This window comes from Hyalella azteca, unplaced genomic scaffold (genome assembly GCF_000764305.2).
Source record: "Hyalella azteca isolate HAZT.00-mixed unplaced genomic scaffold, Hazt_2.0.2 contig9858, whole genome shotgun sequence".
Classification (NCBI taxonomy): Eukaryota; Metazoa; Arthropoda; class Malacostraca; order Amphipoda; family Hyalellidae; genus Hyalella; species Hyalella azteca.
The window spans coordinates 204,789-224,929 of record NW_025939917.1 but is presented as its reverse complement, the minus strand read 5'-3'; the positions used below and the strand labels follow the sequence as shown (position 1 = coordinate 224,929).

The 20,141-nt window shown below is 34.9% G+C and overlaps 2 protein-coding genes across 3 annotated transcripts in view; both read left to right on the top strand.

Annotated features, from left to right (window-relative positions):
- The first annotated feature begins 6,338 nt into the window (after nt 1-6,338).
- Nucleotides 6,339-13,922, top strand: LOC108671790 (cuticle protein AM1159-like). 2 transcript variants are annotated; one of them, XM_018159372.2, is made up of 3 exons: nt 6,339-6,421; nt 7,791-8,038; nt 13,623-13,922. In XM_018159372.2, the coding sequence occupies exons 1-3, from the start codon at nt 6,413-6,415 to the stop codon at nt 13,789-13,791; spliced, it is 426 nt and encodes a 141-aa protein (XP_018014861.1). In that variant the 5' UTR covers nt 6,339-6,412; the 3' UTR covers nt 13,792-13,922. The 2 variants fall into 2 exon arrangements, with proteins under 2 accessions (XP_018014861.1, XP_047738147.1); XM_047882191.1 differs by lacking the exon at nt 13,623-13,922 and having other exon boundaries at nt 7,791-8,326.
- LOC108671775 (cuticle protein AM1159-like) overlaps nt 12,553-20,141 on the top strand; it is a 20,350-nt gene continuing 12,761 nt past the window's right edge. The window contains exons 1-2 of the mRNA XM_018159359.2: nt 12,553-12,622; nt 13,417-13,482. Coding sequence (XP_018014848.1) covers nt 12,572-12,622; nt 13,417-13,482 — 117 coding nt within the window. The 5' untranslated portion in view covers nt 12,553-12,571. The remainder of the gene's footprint in view (nt 12,623-13,416; nt 13,483-20,141) is intronic.

The following is a 20,141-nucleotide window of genomic DNA, read 5'->3' as shown; positions in this document are numbered from 1 at the left end:
TACTAATATTATGAATTATTCAACTCGCACTATATCACTATTAAACAAAACATACCCTATTTGAACTAATGTGACAGGCAAATAATGTAAGACATGAGAAATACTGATTAAATCATTGAGCTGCAACTGCTTTTCAGAATAATTAGCATTTTATTGTCAATGCGTTGAAAATCAAGTGTCACAAACATTGAAATTTTGATCATGAACCATTTTATGTTTCTAATAATAGACGAAATAAATGAAAAATTTATGCAAAAGTTTTTTTTTCAACGCTACTTCTCTATTTGGTGAAAGGAGCTTCAGTCTGACCGTTGGAATTGCTTCATATAATGGCGAAGAGGGGAACGCCTCAAAATTAATAATAATAGCAATAATAATAATAACAATAATTCGTACTTCAAGTAGACTATGAATTTTTTATCTACAGTATTAGGGTTTCTTTTAATTTAGATATCAAGTGTCTAAGCCGGCTCAAAACTGAGCTAGATATACGAGTTCACATTTTTAGCGCATTTTCTCATTTATGGAAAAACGGCGCTATTGTGCTCGCCATGTCAGTCCGCCCGTCCGTCCGTCTGTCCGTCTGTCCGTCCGTGACTTTTCACGTTTTCTTCGAAGAGGAAATGCGCTCTCTGTCATTCACTGCAGTGAGTACTGAGTTACATTTTTTTAACTATTGCTGTAATCTTAGCATCACAGAGATGAACTATTTGTAAAAAATTTCAAAAATTAGTATTTAACCAAATGATAACCAAAAATTGATCAGGTAGCTAACAGTTTAAATTTTACCCGGCATGGTGAGCAGACGATCAAACATGAAAATTACCCGATCTCAGACTAATATCTAGCTGAGGTACGATTTAATCTGTGCGTAGCCAACATTTACTGAACAATGCCTGTGATCATACACGCTCGAGATGCAGTACAGTAGCTAATCAAAAATTTTTCATATTTTGCATGCTGAATGTTATCTTTACGGTAAGATGTTAAATTTGAATTACGTACGTTATCTACATGTACGCTATACAAAACAGTTTCTGCATGGAATAAAATTTCAAATTGTTATTTATTACTGGCTTTTCATTCAAATTTGAAAACAATATCAATGTTTGACAAATTTCATGTGATTTATGACGATAATAATTTGAATATTTATGTAAATAATTTCAAAAGAGTGACTGCGATTTAAGTTCTTTCATTACAAATTTTTCAAGCGGATGTTACACATTCTCATTTTCAATGGCTTAAAAACGTAAATTAGATTTATGAAACATATTAACATAACCAGGAACAGGTAAAAAACTATTAAATGTAGAAAAACAGCAGGGAATGCGTTGAATTTGCTCTAAATTTCTCCACGATGAGACAATTATTTAGAAATCTAAATTCCGGCGCTGGAACTTCATCGCAATCTTTGATATGAACGACCCTACCATAGAAAGCATGTAAGGAATTGAACACATAAAAACTGGGTATTGTCTTCAGCATACTTACATAATTTAAATCAGCGCTATCACTTAAAGCGATTGCATGGACACGATAATTCTTATCATTCTTTCTCGAATACAGATACTCGCTAATACTTTGAGCCAAAAATGTCTCCTTAGTCATGCGAATTATTTCGTTCTGGCGAGTGACAGGAGCTTTTTTTCCAGCTATTGACAATATTGCTAATTATTTTAACGAGAGTAGCTGCATGAGAGTTAGCTAATTAAAATTGCAAAATACAATCAATGAAAAAACAATATTATGGAAAAGACGCATGAAAACTCGCCACAATTATTTCTATTATAATTTATAGAGGATACGCATTTTTATTGTAGGTATAATTGATAACTGGTTCCACAACTTTAAAATTATTTTGTCTGGTGAGCCGTTGCGGAAAATAATTTGAAGTCTCTATCGTTCAATAAAATATTGCAAAATTAATCCTTCGATGCAAGACGTGCTATGAACTTGATTGCTAACTGTTCTCATCTTCTATAATAATCTGAAATTTAGGCTATACCTCAAGAAATTACTTCTTCTTTAATTCACAATCAATTTGAAAAAATTATAAAAATGATTTTAAATTATCAGCTACTAGAATGCTTCGTTAATTCAAGCCTAAGAAACAGTTAAATCAAATCTATACCTAGATTGTTCCAAAAAATACCGGTGCTGAAAAACTAAGGCCTGACGAAGTGTTAACGAGACAGCGGCTGTTTCCTTATTAACGAAAAAAAATCTTAATACAAATCGTATACATGCTAGAGATTATTTTCTCATTCGGAGTAATAATTTTATCAATTAAATCCATTTACATGCAAACTCAAGACGGAGAAGTAGACATGCTCTTCCAGAAAATTATTCTTAATGCCCAAAAAAAAAAAAGATTCTCCGCAAGAAATAGCAAAAAAGCAAAGAAAATTCCACAAAAGTTCATTATACCTTTGTATAAAACGTCCAGCTACAGCGTCAGGTCGAAGAAACTTGATTGTAGATATAATCGCAAGTATAGTACAGTTGAAATTCAGGAAACTAAAATTAAAGATTCCCTGCTTGCGAGACGGAAGGTAATGCAGCGATAACGCATCGGTTAATGTCACTTAGATACTTTGCTTTTGAATTTAAAACTTCAAAAAATTTGATCATAAGTAAAACAAAGCATTTCGGTATTGGATGATAAAATTCTTGATTTTTTACTGTAGCCATCGGCTGCTCAGATGATTAGAATTTAGAGAACTGCAAATTTTTTATTCGTATTAACGTTATGCAACTAAGGTGCATGCTATAAGCAGAGTCAGAAATTTCTTATAGCGATCTTATAAATTGGACAGTGATAACGAGTATTCTCAATAATGATTCACGAAAGTGGTTCATTTCATTTTGGATTGTTACTAAGCAATTCACGCTTTCATTTTCAGGCTAATTTAAACTGAATTATATCCACTGCAGTCATGAATGGCATCTGGTCAAGACCTTTTTCCTCCGTGTTATTTAAGAGTGCGTAAATAACTGGCCATGGTTGCACAACGAAGCAGCGTGGGCTGACCCAACATAATATCAGTGATGGAACCTCCCTGTCTGACCTCCTCACCCTCATTAATAATCATGTTGGGCAAGCAGCAAGGAAAAACAAGCTTCTGCGCCACGCTTATGTGTTGATATCGAGAAACAAAGAGCATATGTATTTTGGGTTTTGAAATCGCGAGAGAGCGAAGAAGCTTGACATTAGGTCACATAAGAAGTTTTTCCGTAGGCATTAAATTTTGTAATCGAAAGTGTGAAGATTTCCGAGTTTCTTTAACAAAGAAGAGCATTTACTTCCTTGTTCATTTCTTACGTGGCTACTACATGCGCAAGGAGCGTATCTTCTTCCTTCATTAATATTTAGTAGGAATTTAGCATAACAAAAGGCTTTGGTACGAGCGGGTAGTGGTTTTTATATTAAAGTCGCCAGACTGTTTTTGTCCTTAGCAGCCCAGCAACGAGCCGGGCTCGGCTTTCGAAAGCCATGTAGTTTGCCCTCTATCTCTTGTAATTTTACAACGAATTTTAACATTAATATTTTTACTGTAAAAACCTATTCTCAATCGACTTCCGGCTACTGAACTAAACTGGCGTCTATTGGTCATTCCTTCATTACGTGTACTTTCAGATTTCAATGGTCATTACTTTTCTGCTACGAGTTCTAACTTGTCATCATGAGTATTTTTTACACCAATAGAAAAAAAAATAAGTTTCGAGGTTACTCCTTAAAAATTTGAAGTGGAACAGGAAGTTAATTTCACCTTTGTCAGAAGACCGAAAACACAGTCAAGGCTGTAACCTTCTCGAAGCACACGTCTGTAATGATATGAAGGCCACTTACGTCATGATTGCTAAAAGAGATACAAATTGGCAATCAAGATTCTTGTACCTAATGTTTATGGTAATGAATGACTGAGTCCTGTCTTTACTGAACAAATAGTCACTGAATTTAGTATATCTGCTTTATTATAATCTATTTTCACTGTAGCACAAATTGTTAGTCAACAGTAACTTTTAGTCCTTTTTACCCTTTGTATCTTTCAGTATTATTTCCTTGCCGTACTATCCACTTGACAAAATCGCATGTTCAAAGTATGAAGTATTGGACTAGGAAACAATTGCGCCTATAAGGATTGGACTGCTAAATTAGAATTATTCACGAAAAATGTATCAAAAATGTAAACATGTTTGTTCAAACAAAAACTAGCGTGCAACAATTCCCTGGCTTTTCCTTGTGCTTCCACACTTAGATAGATAGACTTAACATTTTCTCATCAGACTTTCATATGACATTCTACCGCCATGCCATACAGCACTTAGCAGTGACCTTTGCGATAAAAACTTAAAGGTAAAAGAAAATTGGGACATGAATGCATAGGTTGGTCAAGAAAAAAACGGCTTCATTTATTATAATGTGCCTGTTCTTCTTAAATGTATTGAAAGGGACTGTTTGAGACTAATAATCACTAATAACAATTTTTTACTCTTTGATTTAGTTTCAATTATTTTTGATCAATTAAGGTAAGCTCGATGTGTATGCTTCTTTATAGTTCTCTTTTATTTGCTACAAGGAGAAAATTGCCACAATTCTATCGATGTGACACGTTATGAATAAAATATATCTTTAACTTACCAGTAAATACGATTATTGAAATGAAATTTATTAAGAGGTGTGAAAACCGTTCACTATTCTGATTAAGTTCTACAATTTATTTTTAATGTAATTGAGCCCAGTTAAGGTATGGGACTCCTTAAAGGACCCAAAGTAAATGGAGTTCACTGCGATTTTGATACAAAGTTTCTTGCCTATAATTTATATATTATTATTCTCGATGAATGGTCCTAAGGTGACATATTCAGAAAGAAAGTTTTCTGTTTGCAGTTTTCCTGAACAATTTGTTTCTGTTTGCAGCGTCCCTGAAAAATTTGTGACCAGGTTGAAAATATTAAAAGTCATGAAGAATTTATTGCATCTCACAAATTCAATTGAGCTTCATCGAATTTTTTTCACTTAGCTATGCACAGGAAGTTTGTGATGTAAAATGCAAATTATTTTTGCGGATTTATATTTTTGCGTAACTTTGTGCGTTCATAATTGAACAAATTATTCCCAAAAAGTAAATGTAGGCGTACATTGTAGATGATAACTACCTACTTCAAACACAACTACTTAATCAGGTCAATAGTCTAGGATATGAAAATTATAATTTTTAGGACCAGTTAACCTTACACATAGTGCTTTTCAATTTTTGTAGAATGTTTCCTGGAACAGAAATTTTATATATAAATAATATATAAAAAATATAAAAATCTATTGTACCTATAGGGTCCATCCATAATTCTGATTCGATTTATTATAACTTGTTCTATTTTAATTGAAATTTCTAACTTGCTGATTTGACGTTCATTTAGTTAGCGTAATAATCATAGTCATATAGTTATTATGTAGCTTTTTTTATTCACCTTCATTTCTGTTAAACCTTTTGAAAGTTTTAGATCAATGATCTCCTCAGTTGGCATTTTAGTAAACCAGCGTAAATTTACTAGCAGCAATTTATTCTGTGTACATTATATGACGTGGGTTATTTTTACTGGTAATATTATTGCAATATAACATAATACTGTTAAGTCAGCATTAATATAGCGATGCGTAAACTCATCAGAATGGACGCAGGGGAAAATGGCACGCAATATTACTGTATAGCGAGAAAATTTTTTTACGTACATATGTGATTTTTTGTCTTGAATGTTGCAAAGTCCGCGTTAATAGTGAATATACAGGAGTGTTTGACCAGTATAATTTTCTTGTCGGTTATATTTTATATTATTTTTGATCCTATCAGATGAATGAGGGGGTTTGATCATTGTGGAATCTTTTGTGGAATCACATGGCACAAATTTCGGATAATATGCAATTAGGAATGAAAAGATTATGTTATTAATTACAAGAATAGGGTAATCCATTAGTTTTCATCATTTAAAAATGTATAGAATATGTTTTATCGAGAAAACACAACACAGTTGATTGCTGTTCAGGTGAATCATTCCTTATAAAATAAGCTAGAAATCATACAAATAAGTGAAATGCTCCAATTCTATTATGAAATACTTTCATTGCCAATATTGGAAGAATGTTGAAATGGGTATCAACCCAGAACATAATTTTTATTTCGTACGATCAGGAAGAAATGTTTTACATAAATATGTGTGCATATGCAAATATCAGTATGGGGTTAAATGAGGACACTTTTTCTACTGTCAATAAGTGCAAACGCTCGCGATTAAAGGTTAGGGCAGAGGTAGTAAACACGAACCGTGACCTTCAGTTCTCGGATATAAGCATAGGGTTTGGCGGTAGCCATCATCAGACACTCTCCAGTTCTGCACAACACAAGTCAACATGCGTGCTGTAAGTACCAACCTGCTTCCTACAACCAGTCCCACTCTCTTCATAGTTGCACTCTACCTTCCTGTATTACTGTGAAGAGATTTACTTACGTACCAAGCGGTCTTTGGGTTAACTCGCTTACTTTTACGTATTTCTCTTCTCAATTATAGCTTTATAATCCTATTAATGTTAAATTCTACCTAGAATTGAGTCACTTGAACATGATTCCAAATGATGATTACCAAGGTTAATTTCAGCTCAAGTTCTCCGATATATTTTAGTTACTTTATTGTTATGTAACCTTCTTAATAATTGAAATGCAATAAATTTTCTAAAATAACATTTTTGGGGAGAGGATGAACTACTTCGTAAATTGTAAGTAACTATGCTCACGTGAAACTAACTTTGAGTTTGCAAATCAAATGAAATTTCTTAAAATCAAAAATATCGAAACATGTATTTATCTTCTTCGTTATTGAGATGAAATGCTCTTGCAGCGTAAACTTAATCTTGAGATGGAATTTTTCCGAACAATAATCCGATTTAATAAAATTATATTGCATCCACGGTAGACTGACAGACGAGTTAAGTCCAAAAATTCTGCTGATTACAGACTTTCAAACGAGAATTGCAAACTGTATGTTAGCTTGAAACAGTGCAATAGGATAGTTGCCGCAATCATTTTCTGCTAGATTAAACCTTTGCTTGCTCTCTCTGTAAATTATTTTAGCCTCTTAACCGTTCGGTGATAACAATTTCAAGAAAAAATTTTCTCATCAGCTGATTGCATAGTCAAGGAATAATTTCAGCTGAGCAGATAGATATAACAAAAAAAAGTCGAACTACAAACTACCTGATGAATATACAATAATTTCTACTATTCAAGCAATCCATATCATTGCGAAAAGGTAATTTCGCTGCAAATAAGTTCTCACGGAATAATGGGTGCTAAAGATGGTTACAACGTAATGCAATTATGAGCAACAGAAGTTGATATAAGTTGAAAATTGATAACATCTAATATTACAAAAATAAACGTTTACCACAAATATTTTTAACTCCTGTCGCTTTCGCAACTTATAAATTTTGATCGGAACCGGGCCATTTATGCTGATCGAAATATTTTCAACGAGTCTAAAACCAAAATGTCACATTAGATCTGACTTCTAGCAAAGACCGAAATCGAAGGATGAAGCAGCGTTTGTGTTCAAATCGGCTGGATTCTTCATTACAAGATTACTAACTTTCCAATCTCACAATAAGCCTGATTTGCCAAATAGAGAAAAACAATCAGAGAATTGTCCGAAATACTATCTGGTCTTCATGAAACTTTATTAAAAACATCTTCTGCCTAACTATTCTAAGAATACTAACATATGCACTTTCTCAGATCATCTTCGTTACCCTCCTCGCCCTCGCGGCCGCCAGGCCCGACAAGCCCTCAGACAGCGACGAAGTCACCATCGTTCGTGACGACCGCGTGTACCCCAGCGCCAGCGGCGAGTACAGCCTCGACTTCGAGACCAGCGACGGAACCCACATCTCCGAGTCTGGTGATGGCACTGGCCCCGATGGCGCCGTCGAGACCCAGGGAACCGTCCGCTTCGTCCACCCCGACGGTGAGAGCTTCGAGCTGAAATACGTCGCCAACGCCGAGGGAGGATACCAGCCAGAGTCCGATGCCCTGCCCGTGGCCCCTGAATTCCCCCACGAGATCCCCCAGTTCGTCCTCGACCAGATCGCCAAGGCTGCCGAGGAAGACCGCAACCGCGACAACAGCGATGAGCGCTCTTACGAATAAGCAGATCTGCCAAACCATTAGTCATTTTCCCCCACCTACGATTCACGAATTCTGAATTCGAATGTACATCGAAAATCTTGCATGTCTGTCATTATTTATTTATTTATAAATAAATTGCGAACTTACTAATAGTTTTATTCCTTCCATCATTTAGGCTTTGCAACGAAAAATTCACGGGCACAATATAGTTTAGAAGTATAAATAAGCACACCAGATTTATTACACGCAAGGGTAAATAATTTTAAGAATATATTGATCTAAAAAATAATTTTAGACCATTTCAGCGCAATGATCATTCTGAGCATTTCTGAGACGCATGTTTTTGCATAACTGCCCTATATCCAAGAGAATGGAAAATTTAGCACTCTAGGTCTTTGAGACTTGACAATGTAAGCAATTATGAAACGAAAATTTATACTAGCCAAGACTATCGTTGATAATCGATAATTTTTAAATTTTTTCGCAAATAAAACTGACAAAATTTCAAATCGTGATCTCGAACATCGATGTTCGAATATTAGTAGCTACTATAGAATCGCGTTAATAAATAAAAAATATCTTGTAGATCGAAGAATGCGCCCTCATTCGAAAATCATTCCAAGAGTACTTGAAATTGAGTAATTCCAGGTACTTGATACCCATTTTCGTACGGAATTGGTCATAAAGCAAAAATATTAGATTCATTTATTCCAATGTAAATTATATCATGAGCTATCTATTGCCACGAGGACCGAAATTGAAAATCTTTCTTGTGTAACTGATATGTCATCACAGGTTTCAGATCAAATTTCGATTCATGAAACCCTATCTTCATTAGTAATATGAATCAATGAATGCATAGGTGATGAAGTTAAAATGAGAGTTAAACGAGATGTGTCGTTTTTTCAATTAAAGATATTTGCAGGAGCTTCCTTATTTGCTCATGAAAGTATGATTAATTTATGATATGAATAAATATTCCTCCGCTGTTTTAGAGAAACGATCCTCTGGATTGGCTAAAAATGCCGAGGATATTCGCGTCAAGGATACATGAAAATACTTGCAAGTACTATTATATGGAACTGAGGAAACTTTTTCATGAGAACTGGTGATTTATCCGTCCCATTCACACTGAAACTAATGTCGTTTGTATAACATTTGTTCAGACGATTGCTTATGCTAGTTATAGAAGACAATCTTATAGAGCGCCTAAATTTTATCTTATTCGTCGAATTCGTTTAAACAGGACATTTTAACATTTTTAATATTAAACAGGACATTACCTAAAACATAACGTGAAGAAATTTCAGCTATCATTTCCGCGAAGCACGTCTTAACGCCGTGCAAGCAGCCTCAAATCCCTGATTCGTAAAAATCTGGAATTTTTTCCTAATGCGATTTAATAAATTCTTCCAACAGTATTTATTGGAAATTTGAACTACACACAGTATGATGCTCTCAGCTTACTAGGCGGCCTAACTTAATGAAAAATCTACAACATTTGTATATTAAAAATTTCTATCAATTCAATTTGCTATATTTTCTCCATTTAATGCTTAAAATTTTATTATGGAGGCAGAAAAAACTTGGCGGTTGTCAATTCTGTTTTTGAAGATGTGGCTGTAAATCTGAATCAGGAACCACGACGTTGCTTCTCTAGGTGTGTGAAGAATTCAACTCGTATTATTGCAGAAGGTGTGCTGCTGATTTATCAATATGGAAGAGAAATTTCCAATTCAATGAGTCATGTTATAGAATCTAACAATTGTGGAACAGTTTTCGAGTTGACTTTTCGGTAGGGAAGAAATATATCAGTAATTTTATGTCTTGATGTTAGACAACTAATACATGTTTTAAAATCAAACTTTCCTTGAACTCTAGCGAGATAGACTTGCAATGAATATTGTAACTTATAAATTACTGAGCAGCCATTGGAACTTCCAGCGAATTTTGGTTCAATTTTTGCTTCTAGTTATCTGAATTTGAAAGAAACGTACTCGATTTTTCGACACTTCTTTCCGAATTTCAGTATATCATTGGATTAAAGAAACTAATAAGGATTATTTCCTTTACTAACTAGCAAAATGTTCATCAAACAAATGCTTCCGCAACCCATAGCATATAACTCAGGATAGAATAACGTTTCGAAATTTCCGAAAAAAAGTACTTTGAATTTTTCAAAATTTAAACACATTAAATTTGGTTAAGAGTTTAAAAGATAACTTTATCAGTTAAAGATGTCAGACAATATTCTCTTACCTTCTAGCTATCACTTATCTAAAATCCGCTCGAATCTTCTTTATCTCGATTAACTGTTGTTCTGCATCAAATTCATGAAGTCAAAGGGGTGATACTATGTAAAAATTAACCTACGTCCTTTCATATTTCTCTTGTCTTCACTAATCGTGAAAGTGAGATTGAAGTGAAAATAGCAAATATCTTCCGAGTTTTATTACAAATCAAATAACATATGAGAATAAAGTATTACAACAAGATATGCTCATGCATGCTAAATCAGCTTTGCCAACTTTTTTCTCTCCGAGTAGATCAGATTGCCAAGTTCAGAGTAGTACCAGAAATATACCAGACATTTTTCTCGTTCAAAACGCATTATTACCCCCAAATTTAATGAATCTATTCGTGAGAAAAGTGGTTAGAACAAGAAAAGTCATTTTTATCCTAATTAATATTTCTTGGCTCAAAATAGAATTAGCGGAATTGGACATATTATATTTATTTTTTCCATTGTTTTGTAACATTGTGACACTATAAAAAACATGGCTTACTGCCTGCCTTGGGGAAGCTCCAACACCAGAGGCGAAACTAGCTGCAGTTAATTTGTATAATTTTAGAGTATTTTACTACCACGTTTTAATTCCCATTTTATTATCAATTCATAGAAGTTTATTTGACTGGTCAATTTTACTGGTAAACATTATTAAATTTTTCTGACCTTTGTAAACATATTTTAGTGTATTTTATTTGTAAATTGTATTGCTTCATTAGATTTCATCTAAATATATTTTCATACATATTTTTGCATAGTTACTAGCACAATATTTTAAATGGCTTACGATCAAAATTTTCGAGTGTGCATCTCAAAGCTTGAGTATTAATGTATTTTACTTTGTAATTTGAGAAACAAACTCTTTACTATATGCTGTTAAAACTGCAGTTCGCTAGAAGTACCATTCAGTTAAATATCATTGTAAATATTTTCGATGATGCGTCTTAGTTTGATCCAATTCAGGAAACGTATGAAAATTGAAATAAAAAAGAAATTCGGTCTTGCCAGTGGATTTAGACTTCAAAATTTACATTAACTTTCCTTCCGTGGACCGTACATAAAGACTCAGTTCGGCAATAGTTTGGGGGGATAATTCCCACGAAAAGGGGATTTTTTTAACAAATTTCTCAAGTGACGCTAAAAACTCAATATTGTATCATAGGAAAAAAAATAAATAGAACAGAAATATATTGCTTTATTTCAGTCAAATGTCCAAAGAGGCTGATCATACCAGAAAAATACCAGATTCTGGCAAATACTGTATACTAGATCAAAAATATCCATACAAGGCACCGTCTCAACATACCAGATTTGTGAAATCTGGTATGTAAATATACCAGTTGGCAACGCTGTGCTAAATAATATTGACCAATTAAAGGTACAGGTTTTAGCGCAATCTTAAGCATGCTTATTGAGTGAAATATTTGATTTTTCTGAATTAATGAATCGGTTAGAATAGTCGCGCAGGATAACTCATCTCGATTACTAACCGGTGGCTGCATCGATCAGACCCTCAATGAACAATGAATTTATCCATCTGCTGATTTAATTAAACCTTTAGTTTAAGCTTTATTTTTGTTTCATTTTGAATATCATTAGGTTAGCTCATTTAATTAGCATATTCCATACGAGCGACAATTGTCTCATGGAATCGCACAATGTATCATCAGCCTGCGAACTAGCGTTGCAACTAATTCTTCCAAGAGGGGAAAATAAGTGATATCAGTAAAATCAAAGCTTAAAATTTTTTAACTACTGAATTTTAAGTAAAAGTTCAACGATGATTCATAACTTTTAATAGAGAAATACGACACTATGATGTTGCTGTTATTTACTTAATAAACTATACCTCTATAGACGCACTTGCTCACCACCTTGCAAGCTGAATCTACTGTGAAATTTTCAATGCCAAATGACTTACCATGATCAATCTGATAGCAACAGACATTGCAACAAACAGTCATCATCTACCATAGATGCAAACCCATAAATGGCACGCATCTGTGGCGTCAAAAAACCTAAAGATATCCGTTTAAAGGTTAAGGCGAAGGTAGTGTACTCAAATAATGACCTTCCTGAGCCAAATATAAGTCAGGCTCTGTAGATGACGGACATCAGATCTCTATTCTGCTCTCTCACAAACAACATGCGGGCTGTAAGTGTTGCCAGGAGTTGTGCATTTATAAAAAATTTTATACAATGTTGAATGATTATTTTGTTTTTGCTGCCAGCTTCACACATTTTCAAGCTTAATCATCAAATAATAGTTCCGTCCATATTATCCTGTCGAAATAGGTTATCTCAAGATTATAATTGCCATTAAAATACATTGAGAATCGTACATGTGTTGGATTTGACGGAAGATCAAAACATTATCACCTCTCATTTTGATTATTTGTGGCTATAAGGTAATGATTACGACTTGGCCTTTTACATACACGATTCCACCGTTCGTCATTCACGATGTGGGAGCGGCTAGACAGTTTCGGTTATAACAGTAGCTGAATTGAAATAATTATACTGTTAATTTGACATGACGCTGGATTTGGGTATTCTGTCAGCGATCATTGTGTTTCTCTCAACTAATTTGATTTACATTAATGAACTGTTTTCAATTTGTAAACTTAATGCATCTTTAAAGTTGATTTGAGTTCATGGCAACTTGACTGTGAATTTTTATAAATGCCAAGAGAATATTTTGAGAAGAGAGCCATCCGAGAAGGGGGACATCTGACGAATATTAATGACATTCTTTCAAACTCATGACAGAATTTTTTGGGTATTTGCTCCATGTTGCTTTGGTTTACTCGCATCCATACATTACTTTAGCAAAAACAAACGTAATTATAGTTTATAAACTGAGTATGTCGAATTATTAATATTAGACGGAGAGACGACGAAATGGAACTAATATCTAATTATGTTATTTCAACAAACTCATTATTCTAGGTCGTCTTCGTTACCCTCCTCGCCCTCGCGGCCGCCAGGCCCGACAAGCCTTCAGACAGCGACGAAGTCACCATCGTTCGTGACGACCGCGTGTATCCCAGCGCCAGCGGCGAGTACAGCCTCGACTTCGAGACCAGCGACGGAACCCACATCTCCGAGTCTGGTGATGGCACTGGCCCCGATGGCGCCGTTAGCTTCGAGCTGAAATACGTCGCCAACGCCGAGGGAGGATACCAGCCCGAGTCCGATGCCCTGCCCGTGGCCCCTGAATTCCCCCACGAGATCCCCCAGTTCGTCCTCGACCAGATCGCCAAGGCTGCTCGTGAAGACGCTGAGCGCGATGACAGCGAAGAAGAGCAGAGAGGATACGATTAAGCCATCAAAGCCTTCATTCTTCAAACAAGATATTCGGTCTCTTTCCTAAAAATACGTTAGGCATGCCATCAGTAAGCATGACTCGAGATATTTATTTATTTATTTATTTCGGAATAAAATCAGTAAGCAATATTTTATTGTTTTTTTTTCCAGGCCCAAACAAAATATCAATTCTTATGAAGTTAACAGTTCCAGCTTGAAATTGCGCCGAACTTGGGGTATGGTTAAAAAAAACTAAGCTACGATTCCGCCGAACTTCATTTGTTTAGTCGTCAAATAACCAAGTTACGATTCCGCCGAAATTAGCGGATGGTTTAACTTCCCAAGTCAACCACTCATTAATCATTGAGCAGCAATTCCGCCGGACTTGGAGGGATATTTTACCTCTTGATTATCAACCAAATAAATGCGCGATCAAAAAGATCCAGTAAATGCAGCCGTCGAATTTGAGTTACTGAATGTTTTATGATCATTAAACCACCGGCAATAATCGAATAGTCTTTATTTATTCAATCTACCCAATCAAAAACTGTTGTAAATGTTGAGGGTGTGATGACTACGGTATTAAACTAGAGATTTGTTATTAAAATTTATCATGATTTGCTTTTGAACACCGTTTTCCCACTTCCATATACTTCACTAAGGTCTGATAATTATCAGGAATTTCTAATACACATGGGTAATTCTTCATATCAACACTGAAATCTCGAGTCACAACTCGTTACATACAGGGGCTGGACAGAATAAGGGCCGGAGTCTAACATTTTGAGATCATAATTTTCTAACATGTTTTCAAAATATGAAAGCTTGTCATATTCTGATAATTTATTATCTAGTAATGCTGCTAAGTGATATTTTATGTTTTAATAGAAATTATTAAATTTTGTCGTGTCTATAACCTCATGAAAATGGCAAACTTTTCTGGCTTTCAATGAGGCCAAATTGTTAGTGCTCATATATGGCAAGTGCTGGTGTGACAGAAAACTCCCGATTGCTTGACATTTCTCATCTGTAAGATTGGAGATACTGGATTCTTTGGAAGTGTTGTCTTTAAAAAGTAATTTTTAAACGTACATTATTCGATATAATATTAGGTCTTGGTTAGGCTTTATGTCTGTCTTAGAATTTTGACTTATAAAATGATTTTATTCATTTTTAAATTGTCGAACTGATGATGGAGCTGGTCTCTGAAAGGTTTCAATATCGATATGGTGAATTTGCTTGGTGTTTTCTTTGCTTTTAAATTCCTTATAGTTTGCTTCTAGAGACAGCCGAAAGAGTGTTATACTGGAGCTTAATTAATTGAAATAGGGTTAATGTGGGTTTGACTGAAAAATTTGTTACTTTTTTATTGCCAATTTGGATGAATCAAAACCTCGTAGAATTGAGGCTGTAATTGCCATTAAATGTCGACCCACAAAATGCTAAAATTAATTTCCTGACTTTTTAAGGTCTTACTCTTATTCTATCCAACCCCTGTACTTTTAACCGGGTTCCACGTTACATTTACACTTCAAATTCAATGGCAAAATCAGTAATAAACCATTTTCGAGATCCAATCAATTAAGATCTTCATGGATGCAAATCCAAGAATCTATATTATAAATTATCTAAAAAATGCGATTTTTAATAACAAACATCCGCATATTATTTTTAGCAGTTCAGGTTCATTCTGTCACTGGTATATAAATTTCTGGTGGGTATTTTGAATCATGAGTTTTGATTAGTAATAAAGATATTAGTTGACTAATGGTACCGTTGACTAATTATGAACTGTGTTTTCATGAACGATAGTTTTCATATCCAAGTTAATATGAGTTTAGATCGTGATTGTGGTAAATCAAATTTGTCTCTAACTTTTTCCGAGTCTATCAAATTAAAGAAATTAAAATAACCGATAATTTTGATCTAACCCCTTTATTTCTCTGTAATTTTGTTTATAACTATGTTAGTTAGGTACGTAAATTTGAACCTTCTATTCCATGTTTCCATGTTCGAAATTGCATTCATGATTATATTTAAACCCTATATGAGTGTGCGAGCTAGAAATATAGCTTACATAGGAAAATTAATTCTTTCATTCGACGTTTAATCACATTATATTTCACATTTATTCCCTATTTAAGATATACATGTCCGCCCTTCAAATTATATAAAAAATTCCTTAAGACATCACAAGACATTTTGATTTGGCATTTTGAGAACGCCGTGCGGATGCAAGAAACCTGAGATCAGGGCTGGACTTCCTGATTGCATTTACAATTATTCCAAAAATTTAATAAAAAACTCAATTCCTCTATGCATTCATCATTTCAGATTCTCTTTCTGTGGTGCACCCACGTATGAAAACTCGTTCTATTATTAATTAAATTACTTGATCTGCCTAATTACTGTCTAATGCTCTAAAAATTACGACAGACCTACATAAATCTGTACTATATGGACGAGATGCAATTCGAAAACCTCTGGTCTCAAATAGAAAGCTTGAAACGTATAGCCTGCAGTTAAAACCCATAGAATTGGTTCATGTTAGTTTCTACAAGTTCAGTCGGTGCAGAAGATGAATATCAACTTTGTTCTTTGTAAGGTTGTTCCGGTTATCGATTTTACGCTAGGTTCACATTATTAAATATTAATTAATGAAAAACTTTCTTACCCTCAGAACAAGCTGAGAGTGGACTTAGCATTGATGCGCAGCTTGCCGACCATACTGGGTCAGGATGACCCACACAGAGGCAAATAGTTCAGTGCCATTGGTACAAAGATTCATCATTTATCTGAGCGTTCAATACTTCCGATACCCATGCTGGGTCAGGATGACCCACACAAAGGCAAATAGCTCAGTGCCATTGGGACAAAGATTTGTCATTTATCTACTAAGCGTTTGATCGATTACGAGGCAAAACATTGTCCATTTACTCGTGGAACAATCTAAATCATGATCTGATACTGACATCAGTAATTAACCGATTTTTAATGGAACTGTATTTCGTTAGAATTATACGTGTATTTTAAAATTGAAAGGAGGTTCAGTGAACTGGCTATGGGAAGAACCATTCATGGGGCATATTTGTGCTCTTTATATTCTGCAAATGATGCAAATCTTGCAGTTCCGTATGTATGAGTTCCGTATGTTAAACTCCTTGAAGCGGTGAATGCGGCGAGGTGCGCATCAGTGCGCAGTGGCGTGCCACAAGGAATCGTCCTGGGGTTTGATTTTGTTCGTTGCTTTTATAAACGATCTGCCAGAAGCAGTCTCCAGCGTGTGGTCCATGTATGCCGACGACGCAAAAGTTTATAATATAGTGGAGGATGCGGCAAATAAAGCGCAATTACAAGATAATCTTGACAGTTTAGTTAACTGGGCTGATGCGTGGCAGCTGCGGTTTAATGCTGACAAGTGTAAAGTACTTCATCTCTGGAAGAAAAATGAACAGCAAAATTACACTATGAGAAGACATGGTTACAACGAGAGAGTAATGATTGAAAAGTCTGGTGTGGAAAAAGATCTTGGAGTTTATGTCGACATGGAGCTGAAAATTCCTAAGCATGTTGAAACGAAAGCTAATACATCCAACAAATTTCTTGGACTAATCAGACGCTCTTGCGAGTTCCTAGATGCAGAAGCGATGAAGCAGTTGTTCGTTGCTGTCGTGCGCCCGAATCTAGAGTTTGGAAACGTTGTGTGGTCAAAAAGAACAAAAATTTAATAGAGAATGTTCAAAGACGTGCAACAAGGATAATTCCAGGCTTGAAGGGCAAGTCCTATGAAGAAAGATTATAGCTACTTCAAACTATCGTCAGTCTTGAAAATATCCGGTCAAATGACAAGATTTAGATCTTCTATGAACAAGTCACGACAAGTTCAAGATTCGGCGACAGGCCACATCAGGCCTACTCTTTAGCGCCGACATCACTATCTTGTGTTGTGTTATGTTATGAGTAAACGGAATTGTTCAGAGTGGCATTGATTAACTACGACATGGCTTTTCGCAGCAGTTAACCACGTCATATATTCTGGTTAACTTTTATTTAGTAACATGGCGACGGCGATCAAAATTATGCAAGCTTATGTACTATACATCTAATTGTACCCATATAGCCCTTATGGTACAAAGTCTCTGTACCGCAATGACATGGACGGCCAATTAAAGGGTGATATCCGTGCTGTCCTGAATAAATAACAACAAGTCAATTTCTGAATTTATTAGGCATTCCTTATTGCTGAAATATGAGCCTAAAATTTTCAAATGTTGATATTTGCTGAAACACAAGCTAACCAATATCATACGTCAATAACGTTCGGGAAGCATGGAGACACATGTGTAATGACGAATATTTAAGAACTGAATAGTATTACAAATTTCTCGTTTTTTTCGACAACACGTTTTTCGACGCTCTATAAATTCTTGTACGTCAGGATATAAATAATAGGGCTACTCGAAATGTTAATATTTACAAAGCGTATTAACTCACACAAAAATACACAATAATAATATTAGATCATGTTATATATTCTACATATTTTTAAATATTCTATATGATAAATGTCAGAAAACATTACTAATCAAACTAAGATTATTAATTGATAAAAACTTGATGCTGCCAACAAGCTCGTAAATGTGAAGGTTAAGAGTGAGCGCGAAAATTATCGGGAGTTGTTTACTTCCAATGAACTTTACAAATGCCAGAATGTAAATTAAACAAATAAATTACTATAAATATGAAGAGAAAGTGACAGCTATTGATCTCGGGCATTTTTATCCTCCCCTAATTTCGAGAGGACTCCGCAAGATATGGTTACCGATCGTAGCCTTAGTGTATGCATCGATTTAAAAATACCGTTAACAAGTCAGGAAAAAATAGGCAAAATAGCGTAGTAATAAATAATTGGTGCATGGTAACGATATAGCAAATTATTTTCAGCTGCGGGAGAACTGAAAAAAAAAACAAAGTTAAATTCATGTGAATTGACGCAGCAAAATTAGCTTCACAACGCCGTGAGACATAAAGAAACAAAGATCTGTTCATTTGCAATAAGAAATGACTTGTTTCATCGGCGAGCGTAATGAAGAAATTAAGTTAGTTCATCAGTGCCGTGGTTGCAGAGAAACTTAAGTTTTGTCGCGGTGTGAGCGCTTAGGAAGCAAAGTTCGATCCATGTGCCCTAAAGAGACAGACTATGTTTTACAGCTTTTATTTTTTGTGCCTAATTGATAAGTGATAATAAATTTTTATTTCAGAACATTGTCATAATTACGGTTAACAATTACCATGTTAATAAGCATTTGAGAATTGTGGCCTATATAATTGACGTTAATCGCGCTATCGTAGATCGGTGTCCATCTAAAAAAACGTTTTCATGGAGACCACGACCAGTGCTCGGCCTTTTACGCGATCTCATCAACAAAGGTTAAAATGCGTAAATTGACACAATAAAAATGTCATCTTCAACCCCGGCCTTCAGGTTTCTCATAAAAGCATCATGTTCTTAGAGACCTCATCACATTTGTGAGAAGTTCCATTCTGTGAACAGTAAACCACACGTCGGAATGCGTGCCGTGAGTAACCATTACGAATACTATAGAAGCCTTAAAATAAAACAGGTGGTTTTATAATGTGATTCTGGAACTGTTTTCACTGATTGAAACCTTCTGGGAAATAAATGTCTTGTGTGATTGAAAACTTCTTGAAAATAACCGTTTTGTGTGACTGAAACTTTATTGTAAATAACCGTCATGCGTGATGCAAACCTTCTGAGAAATAACTTGTAATTGAAGCTTGCGAGGAACTGATCGAGTTCTCTAATGGAAATCATTTGATGACAGCATTAATATTCATTATTAACGCGAAAGAATGAAACCTGAACATTAATAAATTTCAAGGAATTGGAATTCTGTCTTTGTATGAAACGTACGACATGGAATACTTTGACTTGTATTGAAAGTTTTGTTTCCTTAAAATTATTCATATTGTGAAATCTTATTAATAGTGCATAATAACATTTATGGAGCATTTTTTTTTCACCTGCATTGTCCAAACAAGGGAGATGATTGACATCGTGCATGTTTCTGTAGTTTATTTGATTTCAATTTTTTCGGAGAAATATTAATCCTCCACATTAACTTCATTCCGTTTTTTTGTAAGTATGTGAAAAATATAACTCAGTACACACTGCAGTGAGTGATAGAGAGCGCATTTTCTCGTCGACGAAAACGTGGTCACGGATGGACAAACGGACGGACATGACGAGCGCCTTTTATTCCATAAATGAGAAAATGCGCTAAAACTCGCAGGTTCCAAATTATGTGAATGTGGGATAATTTTTACAATGAAATTTGAAGTCACGT